Source organism: Echeneis naucrates, chromosome 18 (assembly GCF_900963305.1).
Source record: "Echeneis naucrates chromosome 18, fEcheNa1.1, whole genome shotgun sequence".
NCBI lineage: Eukaryota > Metazoa > Chordata > Actinopteri > Carangiformes > Echeneidae > Echeneis > Echeneis naucrates.
The window spans coordinates 13680388-13706353 of NC_042528.1; the positions used below are offsets into that span (position 1 = coordinate 13680388).

Below are 25966 nucleotides of genomic sequence, written 5' to 3' on the forward strand. Positions count from 1 at the left end.
GATTCCAGCTTTCAGTCTGGTTTGTTGTCCACAAACAATTTTTAGATTTTCACTTCATGATCTAATGACTCAGCCTGTTTCTAAAATTCTGGTTTGTATACTTCTATGAAATATGTATTCTATAATGTTTTTCACATTTAGTTTTAAACCTCGACCTGATACAGTGGAGATCTATCAAGGGTGAATGCCACCTTAACCAAATGTCAGCTGGCATTGGCTCCAGCAGCCCTGCAACCCTGTATGCATGGATATAAATCTATTTATCCGATGTAAACAATATAATCAGATTTCAATCCTTCATTTTTTTAAGCAAACATCGAAAACAAGGCTTGTCTATTAAATATTTTTTTAAATCCCAGGACACAATAATACAAAACACACACACATTTTGTGTGTGTGTTTTGTATTACACAAAGAGAAGAAGTGCTCAACAGTCTCCCCATAGAAACAGAACAGTTTGGGCAGGTCAAGCTCAGATCGCTCTGTTAAAAGAATCTTGCTTCCTCTTATACTGTGACAATTTTAAGGACTTGAGAGAAAGAACAGCAGCATGTGATGTTCCGTCAGTTTGTCCCTGTCAGTAGGGAGAGCATGTCGGACAGTATCACAGCTCTTGCAGCTCCTGTCTCTGCTGTCACTGATATTTATGGATAATTGTAAGGGTAATAATTTTGTGTACTCGTTGAGTGCTGTTCTCAATCAGGAGAAAGGGATGATACCGAGGACCTTTGAGTTCAACATGACATATTTGGGTTTCAACAGATCCGAGTATCAGAGTGAAACACAATTCTCTGTTTGATAAAATGGCTGAATGCTGATGTTATTTCATCTGTCAGTGAACACAGACAGCAATAGACTGTGTGAGGATTATTTCCACCACTTACTCTCCAAAGTCCACACTAATTGACAAGTGGGCATTGGGGAAAGTGTGTGTGTGTGTGTGTGTTTTATTCACCAGTCAAGAACAAACTCATCTCTTTTCAGGGACAGAAAATACAACATTGAACTTGTCATTTTTACCAAAACGGAGCCATGAACGTGAACTGGGTCATGAATAGGACACAAAAGGTTTTAAAAGTACTTTTAGTGTCTTGGCTCAATAAAGTTTAGTAGAGCTCTACATAAACACATGATTTGGAGCTTCAACATGCTTTGGGCTCCAGCCTGTTGTTAGGGACGTAAGACGGAGAATGAGACGTTTTTTTTATCAGTATAAGAATGAAATTACAAATATTTTCTCAAGTGATGTTCTGAAATGTAGAGGAACTTGTACTTTTGTGAGCCACAAAATAGTTCATTGGATCAGTTAAAGGTTTTACCTATTAGGCCGGGACAAGAGGTGCACGTTTGTTGTATTTAACTATTACAGTTCAAATCGTCATTCTGGTGTTTTAACTACAATATAGTTTATCTATCCCTTCGAATGTAGTCATTCCAAAAGAGGACATACTAAGTCCCTCTATCTAACTATCTATCCATCCATCCATCCATCCATCCATCCATCCATCCATCATCTATCTATCTATCTATCTATCGATCCATCCATCTATCTAATTAGATTTGCACATTGTACATAAACATCAGAAATTCTTCTCTCACTGTGTTTGAAAAAAATAAAATACACTACACTTCATTTCTGTATGGAGCATTTTCTTGACCACACAGCGTCAGACAAGGAAATAATGTGTTCACAGGAGCAGGAATTATGGATCAAGACTCAAAGGGTAGTCCATCAGTAAACAGGCCTTACTGTCTGAGGTGTCAAATGACAACGCTTGAATTCTCTGCAGGGGCTGGTTATTCCAGTCACCCACTTACCTTCTACACATATGCAGTGAAGTGAAAAATTGAAAGAGTTGGCTGAACAAGCGTGAATACATCAATTAGGTTCCATTAGTTCAAGCTGCAGCTGATCTCTGTTAAAACATGTCTGGCAGGGATTCGTTGAGGTTGACTGTTTGTGCTTACATATCAATGGCTGAAATGCAAAACCTCTTATCTGCTGATTTTTCTGATAGGTAGATTTCACTATGGATGATGAGAAGAAGGAAGGCAGCTCATATGGTCTGTGTGAAAAAAGTGCATTTTTGCAGGTGGGAGATTTTGCGTTTTGGCCATCAATATGACAATATAACCCTAACCCTCTGGAAGGGATTATTTGGATGCTTTGTCACTGGAAAGTCAGCATTGCATATGCACAGCGGGCGATCTGCAGGACTGGAAAGATTTGTTCAGTTCAGCATGTTCATTAGTAGGGATTTTGTTTGTCTGCATTGTTTCCCAATGAAGTGTAGGGATTCAAAGCGTGTCCTAATGACTGAAAATTGCATTTAGACAGACAACAACATGTCTGTAATATTGAGCAAAGCTCTACCAAGGCCAATCAGGTCAGAAAAACAGCCTTCCTTTGTATAATGAGCGCTAGTCCTATAGTTTGCTTGGAACTTAAATAAAATTAATTGTTTATGAACAGTTTTATTGGACTATCGTTTGTCCATGTGTTCAGGACTCTGTAGATTATGGCAGCAGTTCATTAGATTATTTTTTAATTATTATATATATTTAATTATTATATTTGGTCATTTTTATTTATTTTACACTATATTTTTGCTATAATTGCCAAGAAATGACATGCTGTTTTGTTCAGCATTGTATTTTAAAGTAGTCAAAAATATAACCCATGAAATTGAATCCTGAATCCTATTTAAAAAGAATTGAACATCTTGAAACTGTCCAGCATAAGTATCACGATAGACAGTAATAGCAGCTATTGTGTAGCATTTTATTTCAGTTTTTTGAAAATAATCACACGTGAGAAGTATAAAATCTGTGACAACATGTCCACTGAAAAGCTGCCCTGGTCTAAACGTAGTAAAATAAGTATAATATATACTACTACTACTACTACTACTACTATTAACAACAACAACAACAACAACAACAATAATAATAATCTTCCATTCATAGATGCACTGATAAAATAGAATTAGCTGCTGCTTTATGTCTCCTTCTCTTACGAATAAGTCAAGCAGACCAAAACACATGACACACACATCTGTCATCATATAGACAGCCCATTGTTTGCATGTAAACACGCTATAATGCTGCGTCATTATTGAAGTTTGTTTGTTTTTTCCTCTCGTGTGTTACTGGTTTTTTCTGTTGAAATAAATGGTATACATTATATTATCAGACAAACTCATCATCATCCACACACACCTACACACCACGTCACCAACAGACCTAAGCTTGTAAATGGAAGGAGACTATTTGAAATAGAGTCTCTTGGCTCTTCCATCAGATATGTTGGGGGGATTAGTGAGTCTTGCTACTGATGTCCAACAAAGCGTGCAACTCTCTGGGCTCATATCCCAACAGGCCTTGGAGGTTGCAGACAAAGCGGTAGACATAGCGTTTGCCGGCTGTCTTGCGGATGATGTTTTTGTCATAGTAGTAGCGCAGACCCCGACTCAGCTTCTCGTAGTTCATCTTGGGTTTGTTCTTCCTCTGACCCCACAGCAGTGCAACCTGAACACAAAGCTTACATCTTAACAACACGGGGTAATAACTGAAAGTCAAAGAAAGCTACAATCCTGTAAACACTTTAGCTCCTTTTGACCTCAGAGCAATATCATAATGATTGACAACATGTGACATAAGAAATTCAGCGTCGTTGGTTTGCAATAATAGCATTCACCGGACTCATTGCTTTTTTCCTTTTACTTTCATTGGTGATTGTGTATGGTGCTGAAATGACAGCAGTACATTTCTTTGGTCATTCAGGAGAGTTAAATACCTCTACGAGAAATTCCATCCAGCAAAAAGGCAGGTCCAGGACCTGTTCCCAGGTTGTTTCCAGTGTAAGACGCCTACATGTTTCCTCCTCACTCAGGTAGAACTTGTACACCAGGGATGACTGAGATTCCAGTCCCTTTGCTAAGCAAGGCTAAATACACATCACAGAAATTGAGCTGAGCCAGAAGGCAAAGCTCGATCTACCGGTCAGTCTTCGTTCCTATCTTCATCTATGGCCATGAGTGATGGGTCCTGACCAAAAGAACAAGATCGTGAATACAAGTGGCTGAAATGGGTTTTTCTCTGCAGGTTGGCTGGGGTCTCACTTAGAGATAGTGTTAGGAGCTCAGTCATCCAGGAGAGACTCAGAGTAGAGCTGCTGCTCCTTTGTGTGGAAAGGAGCCAGTCGAGGTGGTTCGGGTATCTGATAAGGAAGCCAGCAGGGCATCATCCTAGGGAGGTCCTCCTGGCACGTCCAACTGGGAGGAGACCTCGAAGGGAGAGTGTATCTCCTTACTAGCCTCGGAGTGCCTTGGGATCCCCCAGTCAGAGCTCGCCAGGTTTCTGGGGGAAAGGAAGTCTGGGGCTCTTTGCTAAACCTGTTACCCCTGACCCGACTTCGGATAAGTGGTTGAACGTGGATGGATGGCGTGAACAAGCTTTTTAACAGACAGAAAATTTGCAAATCACTTGTATAAAAAGGTGGACAACAGCTCCTATTTGTGTAGAACCTTGTCTTACCAATCAACAACTCCACAGACCTCAGGACGAGGGAGGAAAGTCATGAAGTACCAAATAATTCCTGTAGAACAACATTGTTCAAACCCTCAGCCATTGTGTACCTCATCTGGGTCTGTCAGCTTGAACTCCCACCCGTCTCCTGTCCAACTTATACACGACTGACAGCTGTGGTCTGTCAGAAGCTCCAGGAGAAACTGCCATAGCTGAATTGGACCACTTCCTGTAGAAATAATCAGCATCAGTATTTGCTAGATCGATCTGCAACCAACATTAGTAGAGACCAGAGGTGTCCACCTCCAGTCCTGGAGGGCCACTGTCCTGCATGTTTTAGGTGTTTCCTGCTCCAACACACCTGATTCAAATGATCAGCTCGTTGTCAAGCTCTGCTGAAGTCTGATAAGGAGCCTCTCATTAGTAGCAGTATCTGTTATCTCTTGAAACCAGTACTTACCAGTGTATCCAGCGAGGATGGCTGCTGGTATCACAGCTCTGCCAACATTTGTTTTGTTTCCAATGTATTCCTTGAAGCTCCTGTGTGGCTGTAGTAATGTAAAGGCATTTTCAGACATGGTCTCTTCCAGGACTGTGTCTATATCCTGCAGTGGAGCAGCCCATGACAGAGTGCGCACATGGCCAGAATCATCACTGTGAACAGTCTCCACCTCTGAGTCTGACTCTGTGAGCACACAGGAACAGAAGCTTCAGCTGATGATGCAGCCTCATTGGATACTTTAATGGATAATGGTACATTAAAGTAATTGTTAAAACATTTGAACTGATCTTTCTATATTTTGAACATCAGAGGTATTTGTTTGTACTGACATTCACTCCTCTTTGTCTCAGCCGCCACAATGAACCATGAAGCACATGTGGACTTGGTTTTACGTATCTGTGACCGTATCTTGTATTGTATCATTTTACCATGAAACACACACACACACAGACTCATACCTGCATGACCTCCTGCTTCCTGATGCCGAGGAGCAGAGGCCATGTTCCTGCTGGGATCTTCTGTTTTGATCAGGTAGCAGTCTCCATGTTGTGCAGTCACAGGCTCCAGAGCATGGAGCTCTGTCCTCTCAGTGGGAACGTATCCAACATGGAAAATATGTTTGTCTGGCTGGTCCTGAACACAGGCTGAGTAGTTTCCTGAGAGCACAGAGAAAAAGGCCCTCTCTGCACAACCCGCTCAGTCCCGTGCTACTGTTAATGAATTACTGACCAACTTTACAGTTTCTATTTGCTGCACATTCATTTTCTGTTAATCAGGTTGGTTTTGTCCATATGTACAATAGTATTCATTCATTCAGCTTCTACCACTTATCTGTTAAAGGGTCTCTGGGGATGTTCATTATCGTCTCACATTAATTCCACTCTATTTTGCTTTCTTAAAGATGTCTCCCTGTGTGAATCATCAATAAGTCTTATTCACAATTCTATTATAACAAGCAAGAACATAGTCATTATATATAGTATTATTATTCAAAATAATAATAACACCAAAAAGTAGTGGTTAGAAAAGACACCTCATTTCATACCTTTGCTGAAGTGAAGTGGGGAATAAGACACTGCTGTGCAGTTGAGCGCTGAAGAAGTACAGTCAGAGTCATTCTCTGCAAGATTAAAATGAATGAAAAGAGTGATGACATGGAGTTATTGTGTTACTGACTGGGAAAAAAGGGACCTACACTAATGTAATAAAGATGAATGTAAGAACATGACACACAGAATGAAGCAAAAGCAGCCTATATAATAGAACCAAGCTGAAAATATTTCATATACGTGATTTGACATACAAATGACACTAGATTCATAACATTTAAAGTGCATTCAGTACATGTCACTAGAGATAAATTCCTACAATATACAATACAAAATCAAAGTCAGCAAATACATCGAATAAGAAAGCTTTTATCTCTACAAGAAAGTTGCAAGCTTTGAGTTCGAGGGCAGTTTGCAGTTTGCAGTTCATTTCTTTACCTGCCAGTATTATTGTGAATTATTATTGTGGATTTTAGTGAGAGAGGGGTGGCGAGGTAGTTTAAAACAAAATGAGACTGTTGAGTACAGGTGTGAGTTTTAGAAGTTGTGTTTACCTCTCCTCATTGTCTCTAGATGTTCCCACAGGATTTCTCCTGCAGTGCAGTCTGACATCAAGCCCAGGAAAGCATCTCGGTCCAGGCCACACAGTTCACTGCCTTTCTGGCCCCTCAGGTCTGAGTCCAGGCATTGGAGACTGAACTCAGTTTGACACCAGTCTAGCCAGTGTCTCACCTGCCACTCAGACCACAAGGTAGGATCTGCACACAAACACATGAACCCACATAAAGCACTGGTCCACAGCTCCTCCGCTCCTCTTACTCAGGCCCCTGCTCTGAAATGGTCTGTACCCAGTGGGAACTGATGGAGGATTCTCTCCTGGGTGAAACCAACAAAACTGGCCTTCACCGCCTGGCTGAGGACCTCCTTACTTGTTGGGGTGAGAGGAGGGACGTCCAGGGAGTCCAGCTCTGGGACACGAGGAAAACCAATATTATCTAAAGTCTATGAACTAAACAGTACATTTTTTAAAACAACATCAAACATACCCTGGCTTGCGTTGTATAAGTTGTATGTAAGCTATTTATGATTAGTTTATCACTATAACACTGCAGTACAGCTGTTGGCAGTTATATGATTTTTATTCACCTTTATTCATTTGCTGAAAGTAAAGTATGTTTGATGTTGGTTATTAAAAAATGATAAATGATTAAAAAATAAAATGTGTTATATTTAATGAGGATTTCCTGAAAATAATGAATTTCAAAGACAAATATTGTTATTTGAAAGTTGATATCAGTAACCAACGCCTTCTGATATAGTCCAAACTCTAAATATTGATTGTTCATAAATTAATTATGAGAGCATTAGGTACTCTCTGGGTTATTACATGGAACATTACAGTCTATAGAGGCCTATTCAGGCTGATTGCATCTATCATACATGGACTTGCATTCATTCACAGATACACTTAGTATATATAGAATTATTAAAAACTAACACTCATTTATACACTGTATGTAAACATTACATGGTTCATAACATGTTTTAATGTGGCAGTATGAATATATGTCAGAAACATATCTAACATTGTTAATATATTGTTATGTAGTATCTCTTGAACCAAGAGCTATTTATCTTTTATATAACTTTTTCTGGTCATGATTACTGATTTTAATTTACCTTGTCTTGATCTAATCTTAATTGTTCTATGTTATTTTTGCATTTATTACTGGTGTTTTCTGAACGCTGTCATGTACAACTTAGTTTCTTAAATCTTGCTGATAATTAGAAAACAAATACCTACAAAACACAGTGAAAACACAGTAAATGGGGTACAGTGAAAATAAAAATGGAAAAACATGAAAACTGATAATAATCACGTAAAATGGCCTTGCAACTACTTACTAGTGAATAACGAATCAAATCATAATGTCTTTATTAAAGTTTGAAATTAATTTCACTTTTGAAGAGTTGCATTGTAAATGCTAAAGAGCTAATTTTAAAACCCCGATTACTGAAAAATGAGAAGACTAAAACAAGAAATAGATCAATCAATGATCAATAACTGACAATAACTGAGTAAAACCTGAGGTGATCCAATACCTTACCGTGGGTACTTGAGTCCATCCCTGCGTGTGTGGCCCTGGGGCATCGGGTAGGGCAAACAAGCCCACAAAGTGAGCTACGGGACTTACATATAGTAGATAGGAGGGGCAGGTTGTGACAGACACCTGTCAATCATAAGAGTGTGGGCGGGGCAAGACGGGCAGGTTTGAGGCCAAGGGCAGGGTCACTGGTGCATATAGATTAATCGCCGTATGTACTGCACGTTTAGGTAAAATTTTAAAGATTACCATTTGGTTTCTGTCCAATAAAAACGGAATTAAATTAAATTAAATTCAATCTGCCAAACTGCTCACACTTTCACACATGCTGCTGCTGTTTATACATTTGACTCATACAGCCACTGTGCTGACTACACATGGTATACGTTTCACTTGTAGCAGTAAAGAATATCAGATAAATCCTTCTTACAGGAGTACATACACTAAGCACTGAATCATTTGAAGCCATAGTCATTAGTATTGGTGGTGTAAAAGCAGCACTCAGTAGCTTTGACCCCCTCTAGTGACCTGCAGTGGAAAGAAGCTCAGGTGAAATGTAATCCTTTTTACTGGATCACTTCATGTTCCTGGATCTTCTGTACTCAGTTTTCTCACCCTGCACTTCACCTGTCAGGGATGATGTGAGATCCAGGATGAAGGTCGTGGTTCAGTGTCTGCTCTGGTGGACAATGGGAGAAGGCAAAACACAAAACAGCAGTCCTGCTGAGATTAATTTTTTCCACAAATAAGCTTTGAACAAAAGGCAGGACACCTCATTTCACCTGGAAAACTGAAGAGTTTGACTTAATCGGGTTAACTGACACATCTGTACAACACAGAACTCACACAGTGAGTGCTGCTTCTGTGTCAAAAAACCTTCTGCATTTTCAAACATAAGGTGAGAAATATTGCAACTCTTGCAGCCCTGTGGTCAACCTTAATCTGTATCAATGGGATGATTACAATATTAAGAATCACCCATTTTCAAAGATTTTGTAAAAACTGGTCATGGTTCTCATTGGAGAGGAATAAGAACAGATCTGTTGTACACTAATCATAACATAACATTATGGACAGCTGTGTTTTCTCACCAAAACAATCCTGACCCTTGAGTCTGGACTCCTCTACACCTCTGAAAGTGAGCTGTGGTATTTGGACCAAGATGTTACTTTAGCAGCTGATCCTTTAAGTCCTGGAAGTTGTGAGGGGGAGCCTCCATGGATCAGACTTGTTGGTCCAGCTCATACAACAGATGGAGTTTGCATGCTCTTCCCGTGGCCCCATGGGGTCCCACCAGGAACACACAGTCCAAAGACATGCACATTTAGCTTAACTGGGGACTCTAAACATCCTGTAGACAGAAATGAATAATTTGGACTCTATATAGTGATAGTTGGGACGGATGGAGTCAACAGATATGGGATTACATTTTTGGATCTGGGGAATTTTGGAAGCCAACACCTTGAACTGGTTGTCGCTCCTCAAACTCTTCTTGAAGTAGTGTTGCAGTGAGACAGGGAGCATTATACTGCTGAAAGAGGCCACTGTCATGAGGAAACATTGTTTTCATGAAGAGCTGGACTGAGTCTGAACCAGGTTTAGGTTGGTGGTGGACAGGAGTCAGCATGGACGCCCTGACTGGTATGCAGCTACACAGCTCCATATGCAACAAACTATGATGTTCTGTGTGTTCAGTTCAAGCTACAGTGGTGCTTCTGGTGGCTCAGACCACACGGCCCAGCCTTCACTCCCCATGACCATCAATGAGCCTTGACCCATGACTTTTGTTAGGGAAAAATCTGTCATCATTGTTGAAGAAAGAGCACTGGAATCCTGGATGTTTTATGCTTTTATTGAAGCTTGAACTTAAGATGGAAGGAGGATTAAACAGTATAGTGCACACGATGTCACCTCCAATCTCAAACAGTAACCTCTCAAGAAAGTGTTAAGTACTAAGAGAGTTAACTATTGATAGTTTACACTCCATAATTGTTCAAATGTCCCAAGAAGAGTGAGAACAGACCGGAAAGGGATGTATGACTACACTATTGGTTAATTAGCCATAAACATAGAAACATCACTTTACTTGTCTGAGAACACCAGGCCACTTGTTAGTGACCATCCAAGTTCTGAGGTTATCAGCCAGTATACATCAACAGTATCAGTAGAAACCCACAGCTCCATTTGGAGGAGCTGCCTGAATGTCTGGAAGGGTATCAGCCCTGGAAGATTTAATGAAGGAGATCCAGGGCCTCAGACACAAACACTGATTCAGTGGACAGCAGAAACCTCCCTCACAACCCTGTGTGCTGTTCAGTGCTTTAACTTCCTTCTGGTAGGCCCTTACTGTCAACTGCAGGTCAGGATCCTCCCACAGAGCTGCAGTGGCAGAGATGATCCACCTCAGTTTTGGTCATTATTAAATTCTCTCACATCCTCACACTTGGCCGTTTTCCTGCTTCAACATCCACTTCAGGACTAAATGTTCAGCTTCTGCCTGATATATCCACCCACTGCAAAGTGCCATGGAAACCAGATAATCATGGTTATTCACTTCCTGTCAGTGATTGTAACAAAACGGCATATTTACACTGCATTAGTTTGACTTAAGGGTACCTAATAAACTGTGTTAAAAAAAAAAAAAAAAATCCTTTTCAAGTTTTCTTATATTTTAATCACTAACATTATAAGAGAGCAGAAATGACAGCAGCACATTTTGACTAAGCACTGCATTTGTTAAAGAAAAAACTAACTGTGCAGTTTATAAGTAGGCATAATCTGTCTTTTTGATCTTGGGGTCAAATGTGTTTTTTTTTTTAAAGGATCACTAACATTTGTGAACAGAAAAATATCTACAGTCATTTTTTATCTGTGGATCTTTTTACAATGGCTTAATAGTATACTAGAAAAAAAAAAAAAAAAAAAAAACATTCTTAGCCCATCTCTGTTCTGGACCAGGAGTGATGTAGAAACCCTGATCTGATCAAAGAGAAGCAAACAAAAACATAAAATCTGTTTTTAGTCATTTATTGACTAAAGAAGACCAAAAGCTCTTATTGCAGCACCAGACTCTGCCACAGAGCGCAGCTGAAGCAGAACAGGATGTTGTTACAGCACATCAGATTAGCCACAGTGTCATAAACCGTCCTACAGTTATTACACTACTACTCTACAACACTACAGAGTACACACACCTTCCAAAAATTAAAACAGTCACTTAGGTTTCAGCCAAAAGAGGTGTTGTTATTCTCTCACACAGTGGCTTTGAGATAGACACAAACATGCTGAGACCAGAATCAAACAAGTACACAGTTCCTGTCTGTATTGAGTATGGAAACATGGCTTCCTTCTAACCACCCAAAGCGCTGTTTTGAAGCTGCATAGCCTCATCGTTCAGTTATGGAAGACACATGCTGGTCTGAGACCAGCAGCATTCTGAGGTCTGTTAGCATATGTGTCGGGTTTTAACAGCCATTTGGGCTCAGAAGTAAGGGGAATGTATTCAAAATCATCGTTATGTGAAAACCAGAGGACGGAAGTCGTCTGATGGAAGAGTGTGGTCTGATGACTCAAACATTTACTGCAAGGTTTTCATTTAGTACTGATGAGATTGAATAAAGCTATTACAACACATGTTACTGCTAGATGAAGTATGAGGATCAGTACAGTAGTGGTACAGTAATAATAACACAGTGCACAGTGAAAAAGCTACAGGGTGGCTCTCTGGACCACTTGGTGGCTACAGAGAAGAGGAGGAGGCAGATGTGGTGGTTTAGCGAGGATCATCAGGAGCAGCAATCTTCTCCAGACTGGGCTCCATGCCCCAGATCTCCCTGGCATACTGGGAAATTGTTCGATCACTAGAGAATTTACCACAGCCTGCAATGTTGTGGATCACCATCTTGGTCCACTCTTTGGAGTTCTGTTAATATGGGGATAACTGGGCTGTCACAATGTATAATAAAATGGAATACAAAGCTATGTGCTGGTATTGGTATACGGCAGTATGCCACCATGTACTCGAGCACAGCATGGTACAGTACCCTATTGTATGTTACAGTGCTATAAAACCAATGTCAAGCAGCTGATCAAATATGATGTAATGAATGCATAATGTACAGCATAACACAGTAAAGTATAAAGCAGTATATTATAGCACAGCAGAATATAGAATATAGTGTTGTGGTGTATATCAAATATAACTATATTTGTCGGGGCAGTAATCTCAGCAGCTGCAGTCATGACTACTGTAACTGCTGCATTAGGCTACACTGGCAGATTCATTAGGATTTGACCTTTCCTGATGATACTGACCTTGTAGAGTGCGCTGACCTTCTCCTGGCATTTGATATAGTCTTCATAGTCTGCAAACACCTTGAACCTGCAGTCAGAAGTTAATATTATGTTACATCTATCTAACTTATCTCCGAGGACACATGGTCAATGGTTTAACCCCATAGAAGCTGAAAAAGTTATTCTCTGGCAGGTGATAGGAAACAGGGGTTGGGGGGCAGCGGGATATCCTGCAGCATAGGTCCAATGGTCCAATAAAAGACATGTGACACTGAATTGTTTACTTTAGTCAAAGTTACAGTGCTTGGAGTTTGATCATTCTGAAACCTGGTTTACTTTCTGTACTACAAAGAAGAAGTGAAGTCTGTGATGCGTATAGGGCTTAATGAAATTAGGGGTAGTACCTTGGTTACAACAAGGGTCTTTTATATATGGGGTTGTCAAAGTGCACAAAATCAATAGATAAACATAATCAGCAGTACAAAGGCATCCAGAGGACAGAAACAGGATCCACAAGGACAAACCTCTGTCATTACCATCTTTTTTCCATTTACACAACATATCAATTTATCAAAACATTTCTGTACAATATTATTCAGATTCCTCAGATTAGCTACTGTGCGCATTCATAAGTAGGTGGAGTAAACAGTGTTGCCAGAAACTCCTTATTTTACACTTAGTTCCATGCTATGGAGCAACCTCCAACATATCCAATTAATTCAACTTGTGGTGATTTATTTTAAATCTTAGGCTTTGTCTTGTTTAGTTTTATGGTACATGCGTTTTTCTGTATTTTCACTTAAACATGCACCACCTGAAATGCATAAATAAATTATTAGATCCTATCCATCACATAATAAAAGGAGCCATGAAATTGAGAATGTATTCATTCACATTCATTAGACAGCGAATGTGTCAGAGCTCCTACCTGTCATGGTGCATCAGCATATTAACAAGATCTTTGAAGAGGTTGGGCTGACTGGGGCTGAAGAAGCCCCCTGAAATCTGGTCCACGGCCTGCTTCAGCTCTGGGATGTGGTTGTAGTAGGAGAGGGCATCATAACTGAGGACAAAGGCATAAAAAACAAATGAAAACACTGGGTTTGCTGTGATGTTACTGAAAGTTTTCCACCAAATGGGACGATCATTTAAAAATGAACATCATGTCACATTGAAGAAAACTCGAAAATAGAGACAGGAACAATAAATTCATCAGGAAAACGTTTTGTGAAAAAAATAAACCATGTAGGAAGCAGGACCATTCCAATGGATCAAAACAGCCAGACGAGGTTTGAGGCACAAGTCAAAATAGACTTTCATTGAGACTTTCCAGTTTGAACTCATGTAAAAATATAACAATGCACCATGTGTCTGAATTCCAGACTGACTGAATTCAGTACATGTGTAAGTAAAATAAATGCGTCATTTTCAGCTGTTGCTGACATCATCGCATACAGAGTAACATGTAGCCATCATGTTGCTCCAGTCCTCCTGCCTTCCCCTGCCCACATGGAAACATCAATGGTGGGTTAGGGTGCTTTGCTTAAGCACATGCAAGTGTGCACACATGAATGTGTATTAAAGTTAATGGTCCTGGTTTACGGAATGGAAAATATCATCCTCTGCAAATGTTACATATTTATATACAGTCACAGATTTGATCATATCATGACATCGTGTCCCAAGACTCACCCCTTCTTGTCCAGAGCCTCAACATCGGACACCCTCATTCCGAAGATGAAGAGATTCTCCTCTCCAGCCTCTTCTGCCATCTCTACATTGGCTCCATCCATGGTGCCAATGGTGAGGGCGCCATTCAGCATGAACTTCATGTTACCAGTGCCAGAGGCCTCGGTGCCTGCTGTAGAGATCTGCTCCGACAGGTCAGCTGCAGGGATGGCTGCAAAGACAGACTCATTCATGATTATATTAGAAATCTTCACTGTCCCTGAAACTGGGCCACTAATCAGAGCTAGTTTCCAGCTTTAAACTGAGAACATAGAGTTTCAGGAAAACATAAGCTATGGTGTCTGCAATTTGGACTCACTTGGGTAATGTGGCCACTCACTACATACGAGCTCCCAATAACAACTGTGGAGAAGATGGAGCAAACCATGACCTCTTAGATGAAGAAATGGCTTCCCACGCTGTCTGTGTAATATCTCTACGGCAAAGGGGTGCTTGAACTGCCTTTCACAAGCCTCACTGAAAAGTACAAATGCTCTAAAGTAAGACAGCAGATGTCTTTGAAGGACTCCTGACACCAGACCATCAGCAATGCTGCTCCACCCCTGTTAACTGGATGGAAATGGACACCATCCAATGCGGCGCAGCGTGCTAAGTCAGCCCTGAAGCACCGCGACATTGTGGGACAGGCCCAGCTGGGAAGAGGAGGCTTTGGCCTTACAGCAAGTAAGCCAACTTGGTGTAAGGCCTCAACACTCTCAGGAGGAGGCAGAAAGAAGTGCAAAGGCTGTCTCCTTTGCCAAGCAGGGACGATGGATGAGGTGGGAAAGCCTGGAGAGGAGAAAGCTGAGCTGAAGGGAGCTCTGGGAAATGGAGGCAAGCAAAATCATCTTCATCATCAGAGGTACCTATGATGTGCTCCCATCTCCAAAAAACATGCACCAGTGGTATGGTGCGGACCTGACTTGTGCCCTATGCCCGACTCCAGCGAATCTAAAACATACAATAAAAGGTACACTGAGGGTACTGATGATGTGTACCAAATTTACATCTTACCCACATCTGAGATACAGCTCTCGTGCCACTCTCAATAGCAAGGCAAACCTCAGGTGCATACCATCTATTGGCACAATGGACAGTTTACCATCATGTCCTGTGTTTCATGAGCCTGTGCACACACCACAGACCTCTATCCTGACACACATACAATAGCTATTTTTTGTCTCAGTTTTATTCACATTTATTTTTTCACCCACTGGACATTTAACTTTCTATGCATCCGTCTAATGCTGGAACATGAACCAGTAATCAGTATGATCATCAAGGTGCGTTACCTTTCTCAGCCAGAGTGACCCGATAGTTCTCCAGGAAGATGAGTTTTAGGCGGTCTCCCACCACTGGGTCATTATTGATGATGTCTCCAATGGATGTGATCAGCTTAATGATCATCTTGGCAGTGTGGTAACCTGGAGCTGCCTGGAAACACAGAGGGCAACCATATTCAGTAATACTTAAGACAATCTGAGATCTCCAAGAAAGCCCATTTACAAAGGAAAATTTGTGCAGAACCACAAACATTGTAGAGTTCATTATTTGAGAGTGAGAGTGCTTTAGTGGTTTTTTTTAAAGGGTAAAAATGTCAAAATTTGGTGTAAACATGCTTACTTTTTGTGCCAAAATAAATGTAGCTCAACAATTAGGCAGTGGGACAAAGTACTCCTGAGTGTGTCTTAAGTTAAATACACAAACCAACACAATCTATTGGTACGTATCTTGTAATTATCATGGATACACAAATCCAAATGGAGAAATCAAAGCAAAGGCTTCTTGACCAAATGGGAAAACCTTCAGTTCCTCCTTCTGGATCCAGCAGTGAGACAAAAATGTCCAACTTTACAACAGACATAAACATGTTTACGGCCTGGTACAGGAAGCTCCAGTCTCTGTAGCAAATTTCCTCTGGGATAACAACTATATGGGGGTGAACATTTATATACTGGACTGTTCACACTGTAAGGATTAAAGTACTGTGTAATTGAGGGTGCGGGGTACTTTGACAGGCAGGTGCAGTCACAGCTCACTTGTTCAAATCAGTGTAACTTTTGAGCCAGTTGCCCAAGAAACCCTGCCATGTTAATGATTCAAGCAGGAATATACTGGGGCCCCACATAAACCCCAGCTCTTTGCCTGTTTGGTTTAAAGGGACTCTGCTTGGTTAACACACACACCCTTGACACCACAGTTCATCCACTGCTCTGTGCAGTGTATATGGCTACAGTGCAGGTGACCAGAGCGCTACAGAATGTTGTATTCACCTTTCCTCCAATCATGACTGTCCTGGGGGTCCACAGCTTGCTGGGTTCCTTTTTGATTCCTATTAAGGAAATAAACTGTGTTAATGTAAAGTCATACTACAATTGAACAAGAAAAGTTGTCAAGAAAAGAAGAAACCCACTATTATACAACGTGATGACGTGGAGGCAATTGAGAAGCTGTCTCTTATACTCGTGGATCCTCTTCACATGGATGTCAAACATGGAGCTGGGGTTGATCTTCACCTTGTACTGCTCTTCCATGTGGGCAGCAAACTTCATTTTGTTCTCCTTATGGTTCAAGTCAGCAAAGCAATACGAGTCAAAAAAATTCAGAGGTCAGAAGAACATATAACAAACTGTCTTCATTGTCTAGCGCTCACCTGTTTGACTTTGGCAACATCTCGAATGAAGGCGTCATCATCCACAAAGTCCAGAAGCTTCTTCAGCTGGTCCAGGTCACGGATGTAATCCTCACCAATCCTCTGAAAGAAAAACAGGTCAGTGAAGTTGAATCAACACTGATTATCACAGCAACACAGGCTTCTGGGGCTATAAAATTAAACCAATACTGTATTTTCAACTTCTATTCTATGTAATGAGCCGAAGGATTTCCTAATCATCCACTTTTTCAATGAAGGCCCCATTTTGAGAAACATGGGCGAGTTACCACTTGCCACAGATGGGAATTTAGCAGCAGATTGGAATGATTGCATTCGGAGAAGCCAGAAGTGAGGAAAATGTGTGTTTTCTAGATTAATAAAAAAAAACAAAAAAAAAAAAAAAACACAACAACAACCCCTGACCCCTCTCACTACAAAGCAGCACACCTCTGCGATGACCTCAGCCAGACCAGGGTTACACATGACCAGCCAGCGCCGAGGTGTGATGCCGTTGGTCTTGTTCTGAAACTTTTGAGGGTCGACTTCATAGAAATCCTTGAACCTGGAGAAGAATACAGAATTTATTGGAGATTATGGCACAGCTAAATCTTTACATCATTAAATTTCATGCTGACAATTTCCATACACCGTGTCTTTGATGATTTCAGAGTGAATACGAGCCACTCCGTTCACAGCATGAGATCCCACAATGCACATGTGAGCCATGTTAATTTTCCTGTTGTCCACTTCCTCAATTAAAGACATGCGGCGCAGGCGGTCATTGTCACCAGGGTAAAGTTTAGAGATGCGCTGAAAGAGACATAGTCACACAAAACAAGTTTTATATCACATCAGAATAATAGCTTGGGGGGGGGGCAGAAATCCACATATTAGCATCCTCCAGTCAGACACTCATATATGGGGGTCTCGTACTGTTGGCCACTGCTGTGGGCCCCATAGGGATATGCACTCCATCAGAACCATTACACCTGAGCTGTAAATTACCACTGTACAGTATGGATGGTGTGGTCAGAGAATGATAACCCCAGATTGGAAACCTGATGATTTAAAAATGTAGATCAAAGTCCAGAAAGGTATGGGGCTCCTGTTTGTACCTCCAGGTGCCTCCTGTTGATCTCATAGATAATCTCCAGATGTCGAGGAAGGAGGTTTTGGAAGAGGTCAACGGGCCATCGCTCTAGAGCCTCAGGCAAGACGGTGTGGTTGGTGTAGGCACAGGTACGAACCACAATATCCCAGGCCTGCAGATGAAGGGGGCATGATATATCACACAGTCAAATTGTGCTGGAGTAGAAACCAACCCTGAAACTAATGAATGAGGTCTAAACTTGACCCCTAACCTGAGACCCGGCACAGTCAATGGAAGGTGGGGCACTGAATTAAGTTAGCTTGTTGTTTTTACAATGGTCACAGGTTGCCAGTCGCCATTTTGTTAATGACAAAAACCCAACATGGCCAGTTATGCAGTTTATTTCTAAAACAAATCAAAACAAAAAGGTATCCGCCATCAACACATGTAGCCCCAAACTCACTACAATGGAAAAGGTCATTTCAGTTAAAATATGTACTTTTCTATTTGCACTTATAGTTTGAAAGACTGAGAATCATTTGTTATTTGGGATGATGACGACACATGATCCTGTCAGAGCAAGGTGATGAACATGAACAGATGGTCAGTTTTAGAAAGCAGCTTCACTGACTGCATTTCCATTTTGGTTTAATCACACGAGGTGTGGGCATGATCAAGCTGCTGTTAATTCTTATACCTTCTCCCAACTGACTTTCTCAATGTCCACCAAGATCCTCATCAGCTCAGGGATGGCCAGAGCAGGGTGAGTGTCGTTCAGCTGTATGGCCACCTACACACCAGATGGCAGAATTCCAGTTTCGCCACACATGAAAGACATTTAATCTCAGAAGCTAAGACAGGTCAACAAAAATAGAATTCTTTGTACAGTGTTATAGGCTAATATAACATGATGAGATGATGAGTCTCTGACCTTGTCTGGAAGCGTGGAAAGGTCATTCCGCACAAACTCAGTGGAGCCAAATTTGGACGCTTTAAATCGACGGATGATGTCTTGAAGAGTTGCAGCAACAACAAAGTACTCCTGTTTGAGACGCAGCTCCTTCCCTTCAAAGAACTACACACACAGTGCACACGGTGCTGATTCAACCACAGCACTGATGAAATGGCTGCACGTTATAATTTTTAACTCTAGAAGCATTTTGGACACAGGAAAGTACAAAGCACAACCCTATCTCTCTTGCTGTTCACTCTCTACACCTCAGACAGTCAGATTCTGCTCACATTATTACCTAATCCGGACCCCACACACAGATCTTTTAGATATGTAGTTCCATTCCTAAGGTGTTCTACATCTCTGCAGTTGGAACTGTCATGTGGTGGGCAAAGAGGCTAACACTAACAGACTCAAGAAGCTCATTGGGAAAGCTTATTCTGTCCTGACAGTGGAGCTGAAGTGGTTAGTACACATGTCTGTGAGGTGGAAACATAAGCAGTTGAAGACATAACCCCTTGGTTAGCTGTGAGAAGACCCAAGCAGGAACAAAGTAGACTGACCTTCAATATAAAATATGCAGTTGCTGTGAATAAGTCCACTCACGTTGTCATTGGGGTAGAGAACTCGGGAGATGTTCTCTGCCAGGTTTCGATCCAGCACAGCTTGGATGTAACCGCCAACATTAACTGTGGAACAGCAGCAGTGTGAGTACTTAATGTTTTTTTACAGAATATGATTCTTTAGGTTTATATCTATGGCTGATGATAACTCACAGTCTTTAAGGTTAAAGTCACAGGGGGCCTTAGCAGACCACAGTCTCATGGTGTTGACGATGTTGTTTCTGTAGCCGGGCACCGGCGTGTCATAGGGCAGAGCAAGGACCACCTGGTTAAAATAAAAGTATTAGTTTGAAATATGCTGCTCAAAAATCACATGATTGTCTGTGTAAACCTTTGATCTAGGAGATTTTTTAACATTGCTCAGGAATTGATGATCTGGAATTAAAGCTGTGGCTTGATGATCTTGCATCTGTAAGTGTCAGGACAATTGGCATAAACCAAATGGATATTAGACACATCTCTGCAATAACAGCAAATGTCAATATTTATAATGTTCACAAAATAACTTAATTCTAATGGTGTCATAGTGGTTATCAATGTTGTCCCACAATAAGAAGGTTGTGGGTTCGGTTCCCAGGCCTGGGGCCTTTCTGTGCAGAATGTCTGCGTGGGAGGACCTGCCCAAGATGTACCCAACCCTTGCCCAGAGTGAGCTGGGATTGCCTCCAGCACCCCTAACCCTACCACTGAAAACACTGGCTGCGACTGTGACTGAGGATGTTAACATCATCTGTCTTCTGAAAGCTCAGCAGTTCCAACTGAGCCGCTGATTTTAATGGTTCTAATGTTCTAACATTATGACTGTTCTATTCTAGATCTTCTAATGTTGTAAATTCTAAAATGTTTTAACTAAGTGTTCTGTTCTAGTCCTTTTAATGTTTTTAATATTCTAACTGAGCTCGTGATTTTAAAGGTTCTAATGATCTAACAATCCAACAGTCTAACTGTTGTACCAAATGCTCTTACTGTCCTAAGATTCTAACTGTTCTAATGTTCTAAACTCCCAATACTTAAATCTAAAAAAAATGTATCAATATCTACCATACAGGTTGAGAAACCCACTGGACAAAGGGCTAGTTCTGTAGTGATGTCCTACATGTAGCTCCTGCTGACCTGAGTGTCCAACCATTTCACCCCATCAGCCGTGTGTTCCACTCGTCCATAGAAGTGGACTGGACGCATGTACTCAGGGCGAGCCTTCTCCCAAGGGTTACCGTATCGCAGCCAGTCATCAGCTTCCTCCACCTGTGAACATGAGTGTCGATCTGAGGTTGCAGTGATTCTCCTCCATGTTGAGTTATATTTATAACATTTCAAATAGCATATATTGATGCTGTTATGGTGTTAAATGTTTTGGTGATATTATGCAATCAAAACAGAATTTACAATGCCTGTTATTAGGTGATTGTAGTCCTTCTTTTACAACACTCAAGCCATCACCAACGGTATGTGCGTGTTACATTGCAGAGGTTCTGTACTTTTGTGGAAGGCTGATGTGGTGCCTCCAGAACACCAGTTAAATATACCTGCCAGCCATTGACAATTTTCTGATTGAAAATGCCAAACTCGTAGCGGATGCCGTATCCATAAGCAGCCAGACCCAGAGATGCCATGGAGTCCAGAAAACAGGCTGAGGAAACAGAGACAGGAGAGAAGGAGGAGTGGGGTGGGGTGGGAGTGACTAGGCTGTCCATAGCACCTATGTTTCAGTAGCTTGTCAGGGGAGAGCAGGATCTCACCAGCCAGTCTGCCCAGCCCACCGTTTCCCAGACCAGCATCTTCTTCAATGTCCTGTAGCTCCTCCATGTCCAGGCCCAGCTGAGGAACACACCAATATGTTCTTACAAAGAAGCTGCTAGGAGTGACGCAGTCAGCCTTGGGGTGTAGCTAGAAATATGTCATTAATTCCTCTCAACTTTAAAACAGATCTTTATCTGAACTGGATAGCAGGCTGCTCTTTGGTTTTTCTGAAAGCCCCAGACAAAAACTAAAACCTGTGATATCAGTGATGTCACATGCTGGTTTCTGATGTCTGGATTTGTGTTGTAGTTGTTACTTGAGTTGACTGGAGCTGGTGAATAAATGAAAGACAGGCTTTCCTCTGACAGGAAGCACATGCGCTGAGTTATAGAACAAAGTCAGGTGTGGGTCTTAAGTTTGATAGTTGTGAGATAAATGTAGATTTTCCACCTCTTTGCTTATAGTACATGTTGAATGTTTTAGAGGGACACTTTTTTCTTCTGTTCAATTTGTGACACGCTTAGTTCTGTACATTCGATTTGGGAATGCCCTTCATCCCTGTGCCTTTTCCCATGATCCTTTGCCTCACCTGGTATGTTGCTTCATCACAGGCATTCTCCAAAGCTAGATTAACCATGGTGTTCTGCAGAGTCCGTCCCATGTAAAACTCCAAGGAGAGGTAGTAGACACGCTACAGGAGAACAGAAGGAACAAATCTATGAATTCTCTCAAATCCACCTAAAATAAAACGCATAAATAAAGCAATAAGTATGCAGCTGATAACTTCTGCCGGGATTCCCAAGGGAACACTAATAATAAAGCACACGTGTTCCTTTTGGAGGCCCTAATGGCAGAGTAGGACACAACACCTGCTGTCACAGACATTACATTATCGATGACCCTTCACAGAGAAGTGAATCAAACCACAAGAATGCAGTAATAGCATAGAGTCTACAATATACATTGTGTGCATTGATGACAAATAAAGTCCAAACTGCATGAGGAATGTGGTACTGTAGGGTGGCATTGCTAGCAGTCTTGCCAGCCTGTCTGACCTTAATGATGACTGATTAATGAGAGCTGTATTGTTGTGACAGGCCACCTGGAACTCTACATAAACAGGAAAGGAGGACCTTTTACAGAGTTCATGCAAGGAACATGGATTTCTTTCTATCAGAGCCCAAGATGTATATTTAACCAAAATGGCTCAATAGTGCCTCCTAGAATTTCAACTATCTATTTCTCATAACATGTTTTGGCCTCTTAGAATCCTATCCTCAACCCAAAAAGTCAGGTCTTTTGAAGCTATTGTGGAATTTTAACATAGTTTTTGGTATTTAAAAGGGTAATATATTATTCCTAAATGCAAAGCTTTCCAGATTTCAGTTAACTGTAGTGGCATAGTAAATTTCAAAATTTCACTATGAAACACAAAGTTGTTGTAACAAGTATATTTTGCCCAATCCACACATTTCAATGGTCAAGTTAAACTGTAATGATGTCCTTCAGCTGGCTGGAAGATGCTTTACTGTGAGAACCATGACTGTTCATTCAAAGTTGCTTTGCTATCATAGATCAAGTTTTTAAAAGGGGCTATGTCTTCTCAAAAGCTCTAGAAACCTAAATATTCAACTAGTCTGTGATGCATGTTTCACTGGTATACACAAAAATCAGTAGCAAACATTCCAAACTCTTGGAGTCACACCTGGGAAGACAGTCATGCTGACATTTTTTCAAATAAATTTTTCGCAATGAAACATGAAGTTGTGGTTATGGGGCTGGAGATACATGGAAAGTAACGAGACCTGTCACATGTGTCAAAAATGCTTCAAATCACCAATAAGGCTCTCAGAACTGGGTTTGATGAAATGGCTCTATACTGCACCCTGCAAAACATTTCTTAGATTAAAAGGAACAACCAGTACGCAATGTACAGGATTGTGTGAGGCTCAATCCATACTGTTTGCTGCATTAATTAAACTTTGTGATGTCATCATGCAACAGAAAGGCAAACATGACTCAACTTATTCTGTTTTTTTATTATTATTATTATTATTATTATTATTATTATTATTATTATTATACACAAACACTTTCTGACAAACAAATGACAATGACATGACCACTTTCTGGCCACATTTGTTTAGACTAGGCTTCTCTGTGGCATCACTGATAACATCATGTTGTTTTAGCTCTAACAACCCATACCCCCCCTCCAAAAACAAAACAAAAAAAAAACAAAACTCAACCTGATCGTGCTTTACAATGCCACCAGGGCTGACGGGCCAACCCTGTATCATTAACTTCCCACTATGATCAGTTCACTATATAGATGATGGTCCTCCCAGTCAAACTGAGATAAACCTTTAGAAGGACACATTGTGAGGCCATTTTGGGAACTGTTGCTGTGTGATGGAGGGAGGACACAACGTGCGATTACATAACATATCTTTCATCCAGCAGTTGAGTCCTAAGCCTGCACAGAGACGGCCTGCTCAGCAGAGAGCACCACAGAGCACGTCACTCATCACCACCACCACCATCAGATGAAGGGTGCTGAGGCAGAAAGAGCCAGGTTCACGCACAGAATTGTTACTGAAAGGAAACAAAGCTGCTGTAACATTCCTATATATGGTGTGCTCACGTGCACGCATCCAACTGCACGCGCAGAGGCCGTCAAACCCGACACAGGGCCCGGCATCCCCGCCCACTGCGCCCTGTCAGCTGTGTGTGTGTGTGTGTGTGTGTGTGTGTGTGTGTGTGTGCGCGCGCGCCTGCAGGACTGCGGCATCAGTTGGCAGCTTACTTTGGGGTCTTTCTCATAGTAATGCTGCTGCGTCCGGATCCAGCGGCCCACCAGGTGGTCTCGGACTGTGTTAGCCAGGGCAAAGTAGTAGTCCCTTTTGGTGGCCACATTCCGGTCCTTCACCAGAGTGAAGTGGAGGTGACGGTTGAAATTAGTTTTCAAGTCGGCAACATTTTCCACCCCGGCCAGTCCCCGGACCGATATCTGCTTCCTCTTGTCCTGGTCGGTCAGCGGCTTGGCCATGTTTACTTTACCTGGATGATAAATGAAATATGAGCCCGCTGCTCGTCCGCCCTCTTTCAGACTGCACCGAGCACAGGCCGCCAGCTGGGATGGGAAATGTCTTTTATATGGCACGTAGCCAGCGTCGTTCAGGAGAAAAAAAAAGAACCACGTCCGGCTGAAAGTTTCGGAATAAGAGTCACATTTGGCTCAGCTAACATGCGCATCGTCCATTTCAAACTGCGTCACAACGCTCACTGGAGCCGATTTGCCCTCACGAACAGCAGATAAACGACGAGAGTTCATTCATGTTCAAAAAATACCTATGTTGACATCACAAACAAAAAACAGCTAATTATGATAGTATTAAAAAAAACAATGATACGCTAGAGTAGCACGACAAACGTAAAGCGGAAATTGGTAAACGTGCTTTTATTTTTTTTGTCAAAATTACTATTTCCGGTCTTAAACTGTGTGCTTTGCGCAGTTCTCCATTCACACCGGTAACAGTGGAAAAACTCGATATAGTTGTTGAGCTCAGAAATACTTAATGTTCTGCATTTTGAAAAGAAATATACCAAAAATAGTTTGATACGTTTCTGTACGTCGAACTGTCTTACTACTACAGAAGCAAAGAAGAAAAATAGCAGCTGAGTGTAACGTATGCTTTAAACAAGTAAAAAAAAAAACAAACAAAACACTTAATTACTGCGCTGTACTTGTGAACATTCACAAACCAAAGATCGGGAATTTTGGTCAAAACCGTCATTTCCTGTGCCACAGCACTGAATAATGGACAACAATTTTTATGGAACCTAATGCCACAGGGGAGTTGACCTTTAACCCTCTAAGATAACAATTGGAATTACTTTATCCAGTAAGGTATCCAATTGTTATTATCTAACGTATTTGTGCATTGTGGCCAAGAAGGTGGCAGTAACCTTGACCTATGACCTTCAAACTCCAATAAAATCATCCAACAGCAAGTGAACCATAAGAAATTCTCTCAAGGCATTACAGAGATATATTCAAGGAGTTTTACGCTTGACCTTGGTGACAGTTTACTGAGGAAAAACATTTTAATTCTGGGTATTGTAGCTGCAAATTTGCAGAGCTTTCAATCACATCCTTGCTCCAGCAAATGGAGTATGTTCAGTGACCTACATTTGAAATTTAAGATGAATAGGCCATATATGGAGGTAGGATTTTAACATATGCATGTTTGGACACCCCAAGTTACGTCCCAAATGGCCATTTGTATCCTGAAATGTCAAGGTGTTTTGTTTCGTAACAGCTATCTGTCTCACATCTCAGAGCTGACTGCTTTGTGCTGAGACCATGAAGAGGTAGGATTTACAGCAAGAGGCAGAAGAGAAGCAAAAATGTCATTTTCTGATGATCTCATCCAACCTGACAGCTTGAGAGGACCTGCAAACAGCAGAAAAATCCAAAGACTCAGGAGGTTCAAAGGATGTGAGAGACCAAAATTAGACCGTAAGCTCTGGCAAAGGTTTAACTAAGTCAAGGGTCAATGTGAGACTTAAGGGTTTTTTTATATATATATATATATATATATATATATATATATATATATGGCAAATTAAAGATCAATGAGAAAAATATAATAGTATAAGTATATCGTATAAGTATATAGTATATATTATAGTATAAGGCAA

The 25966-nt window shown here is 41.2% G+C and overlaps 2 protein-coding genes across 4 annotated transcripts; both read right to left on the minus strand.

Moving 5' to 3' along the window:
• Nucleotides 1-3315: 3315 nt before the first annotated feature.
• Nucleotides 3316-8205, minus strand: LOC115059307 (protein c-ets-1-B-like). Its single transcript, XM_029526963.1, has 8 exons — nt 8187-8205; nt 6927-7046; nt 6633-6836; nt 6075-6149; nt 5488-5685; nt 4988-5212; nt 4638-4756; nt 3316-3528 (listed from the first exon to the last, which is right to left on the minus strand). The coding sequence occupies exons 1-8, from the start codon at nt 8203-8205 to the stop codon at nt 3316-3318; spliced, it is 1173 nt and encodes a 390-aa protein (XP_029382823.1).
• Nucleotides 8206-11194: 2989 nt separating this feature from the next.
• pygmb (phosphorylase, glycogen, muscle b) lies at nt 11195-24311 on the minus strand. Of its 3 annotated transcripts, XM_029526301.1 has the most exons (20): nt 24069-24311; nt 21852-21953; nt 21262-21340; nt 21049-21152; nt 20636-20767; nt 19676-19787; nt 19506-19588; nt 18879-19022; nt 18645-18737; nt 17973-18119; nt 17504-17667; nt 17305-17419; nt 16858-16959; nt 16618-16765; nt 16478-16536; nt 15497-15638; nt 14169-14376; nt 13405-13539; nt 12498-12564; nt 11195-12105 (listed from the first exon to the last, which is right to left on the minus strand). In XM_029526301.1, the coding sequence occupies exons 1-20, from the start codon at nt 24309-24311 to the stop codon at nt 11956-11958; spliced, it is 2529 nt and encodes an 842-aa protein (XP_029382161.1). In that variant the 3' UTR covers nt 11195-11955. The 3 variants fall into 3 exon arrangements, with proteins under 3 accessions (XP_029382161.1, XP_029382162.1, XP_029382163.1); XM_029526302.1 differs by lacking the exon at nt 21852-21953 and having other exon boundaries at nt 11956-12105; XM_029526303.1 differs by lacking the exons at nt 21262-21340; nt 21852-21953 and having other exon boundaries at nt 11956-12105; nt 21049-21069.
• Nucleotides 24312-25966: the final 1655 nt, after the last annotated feature.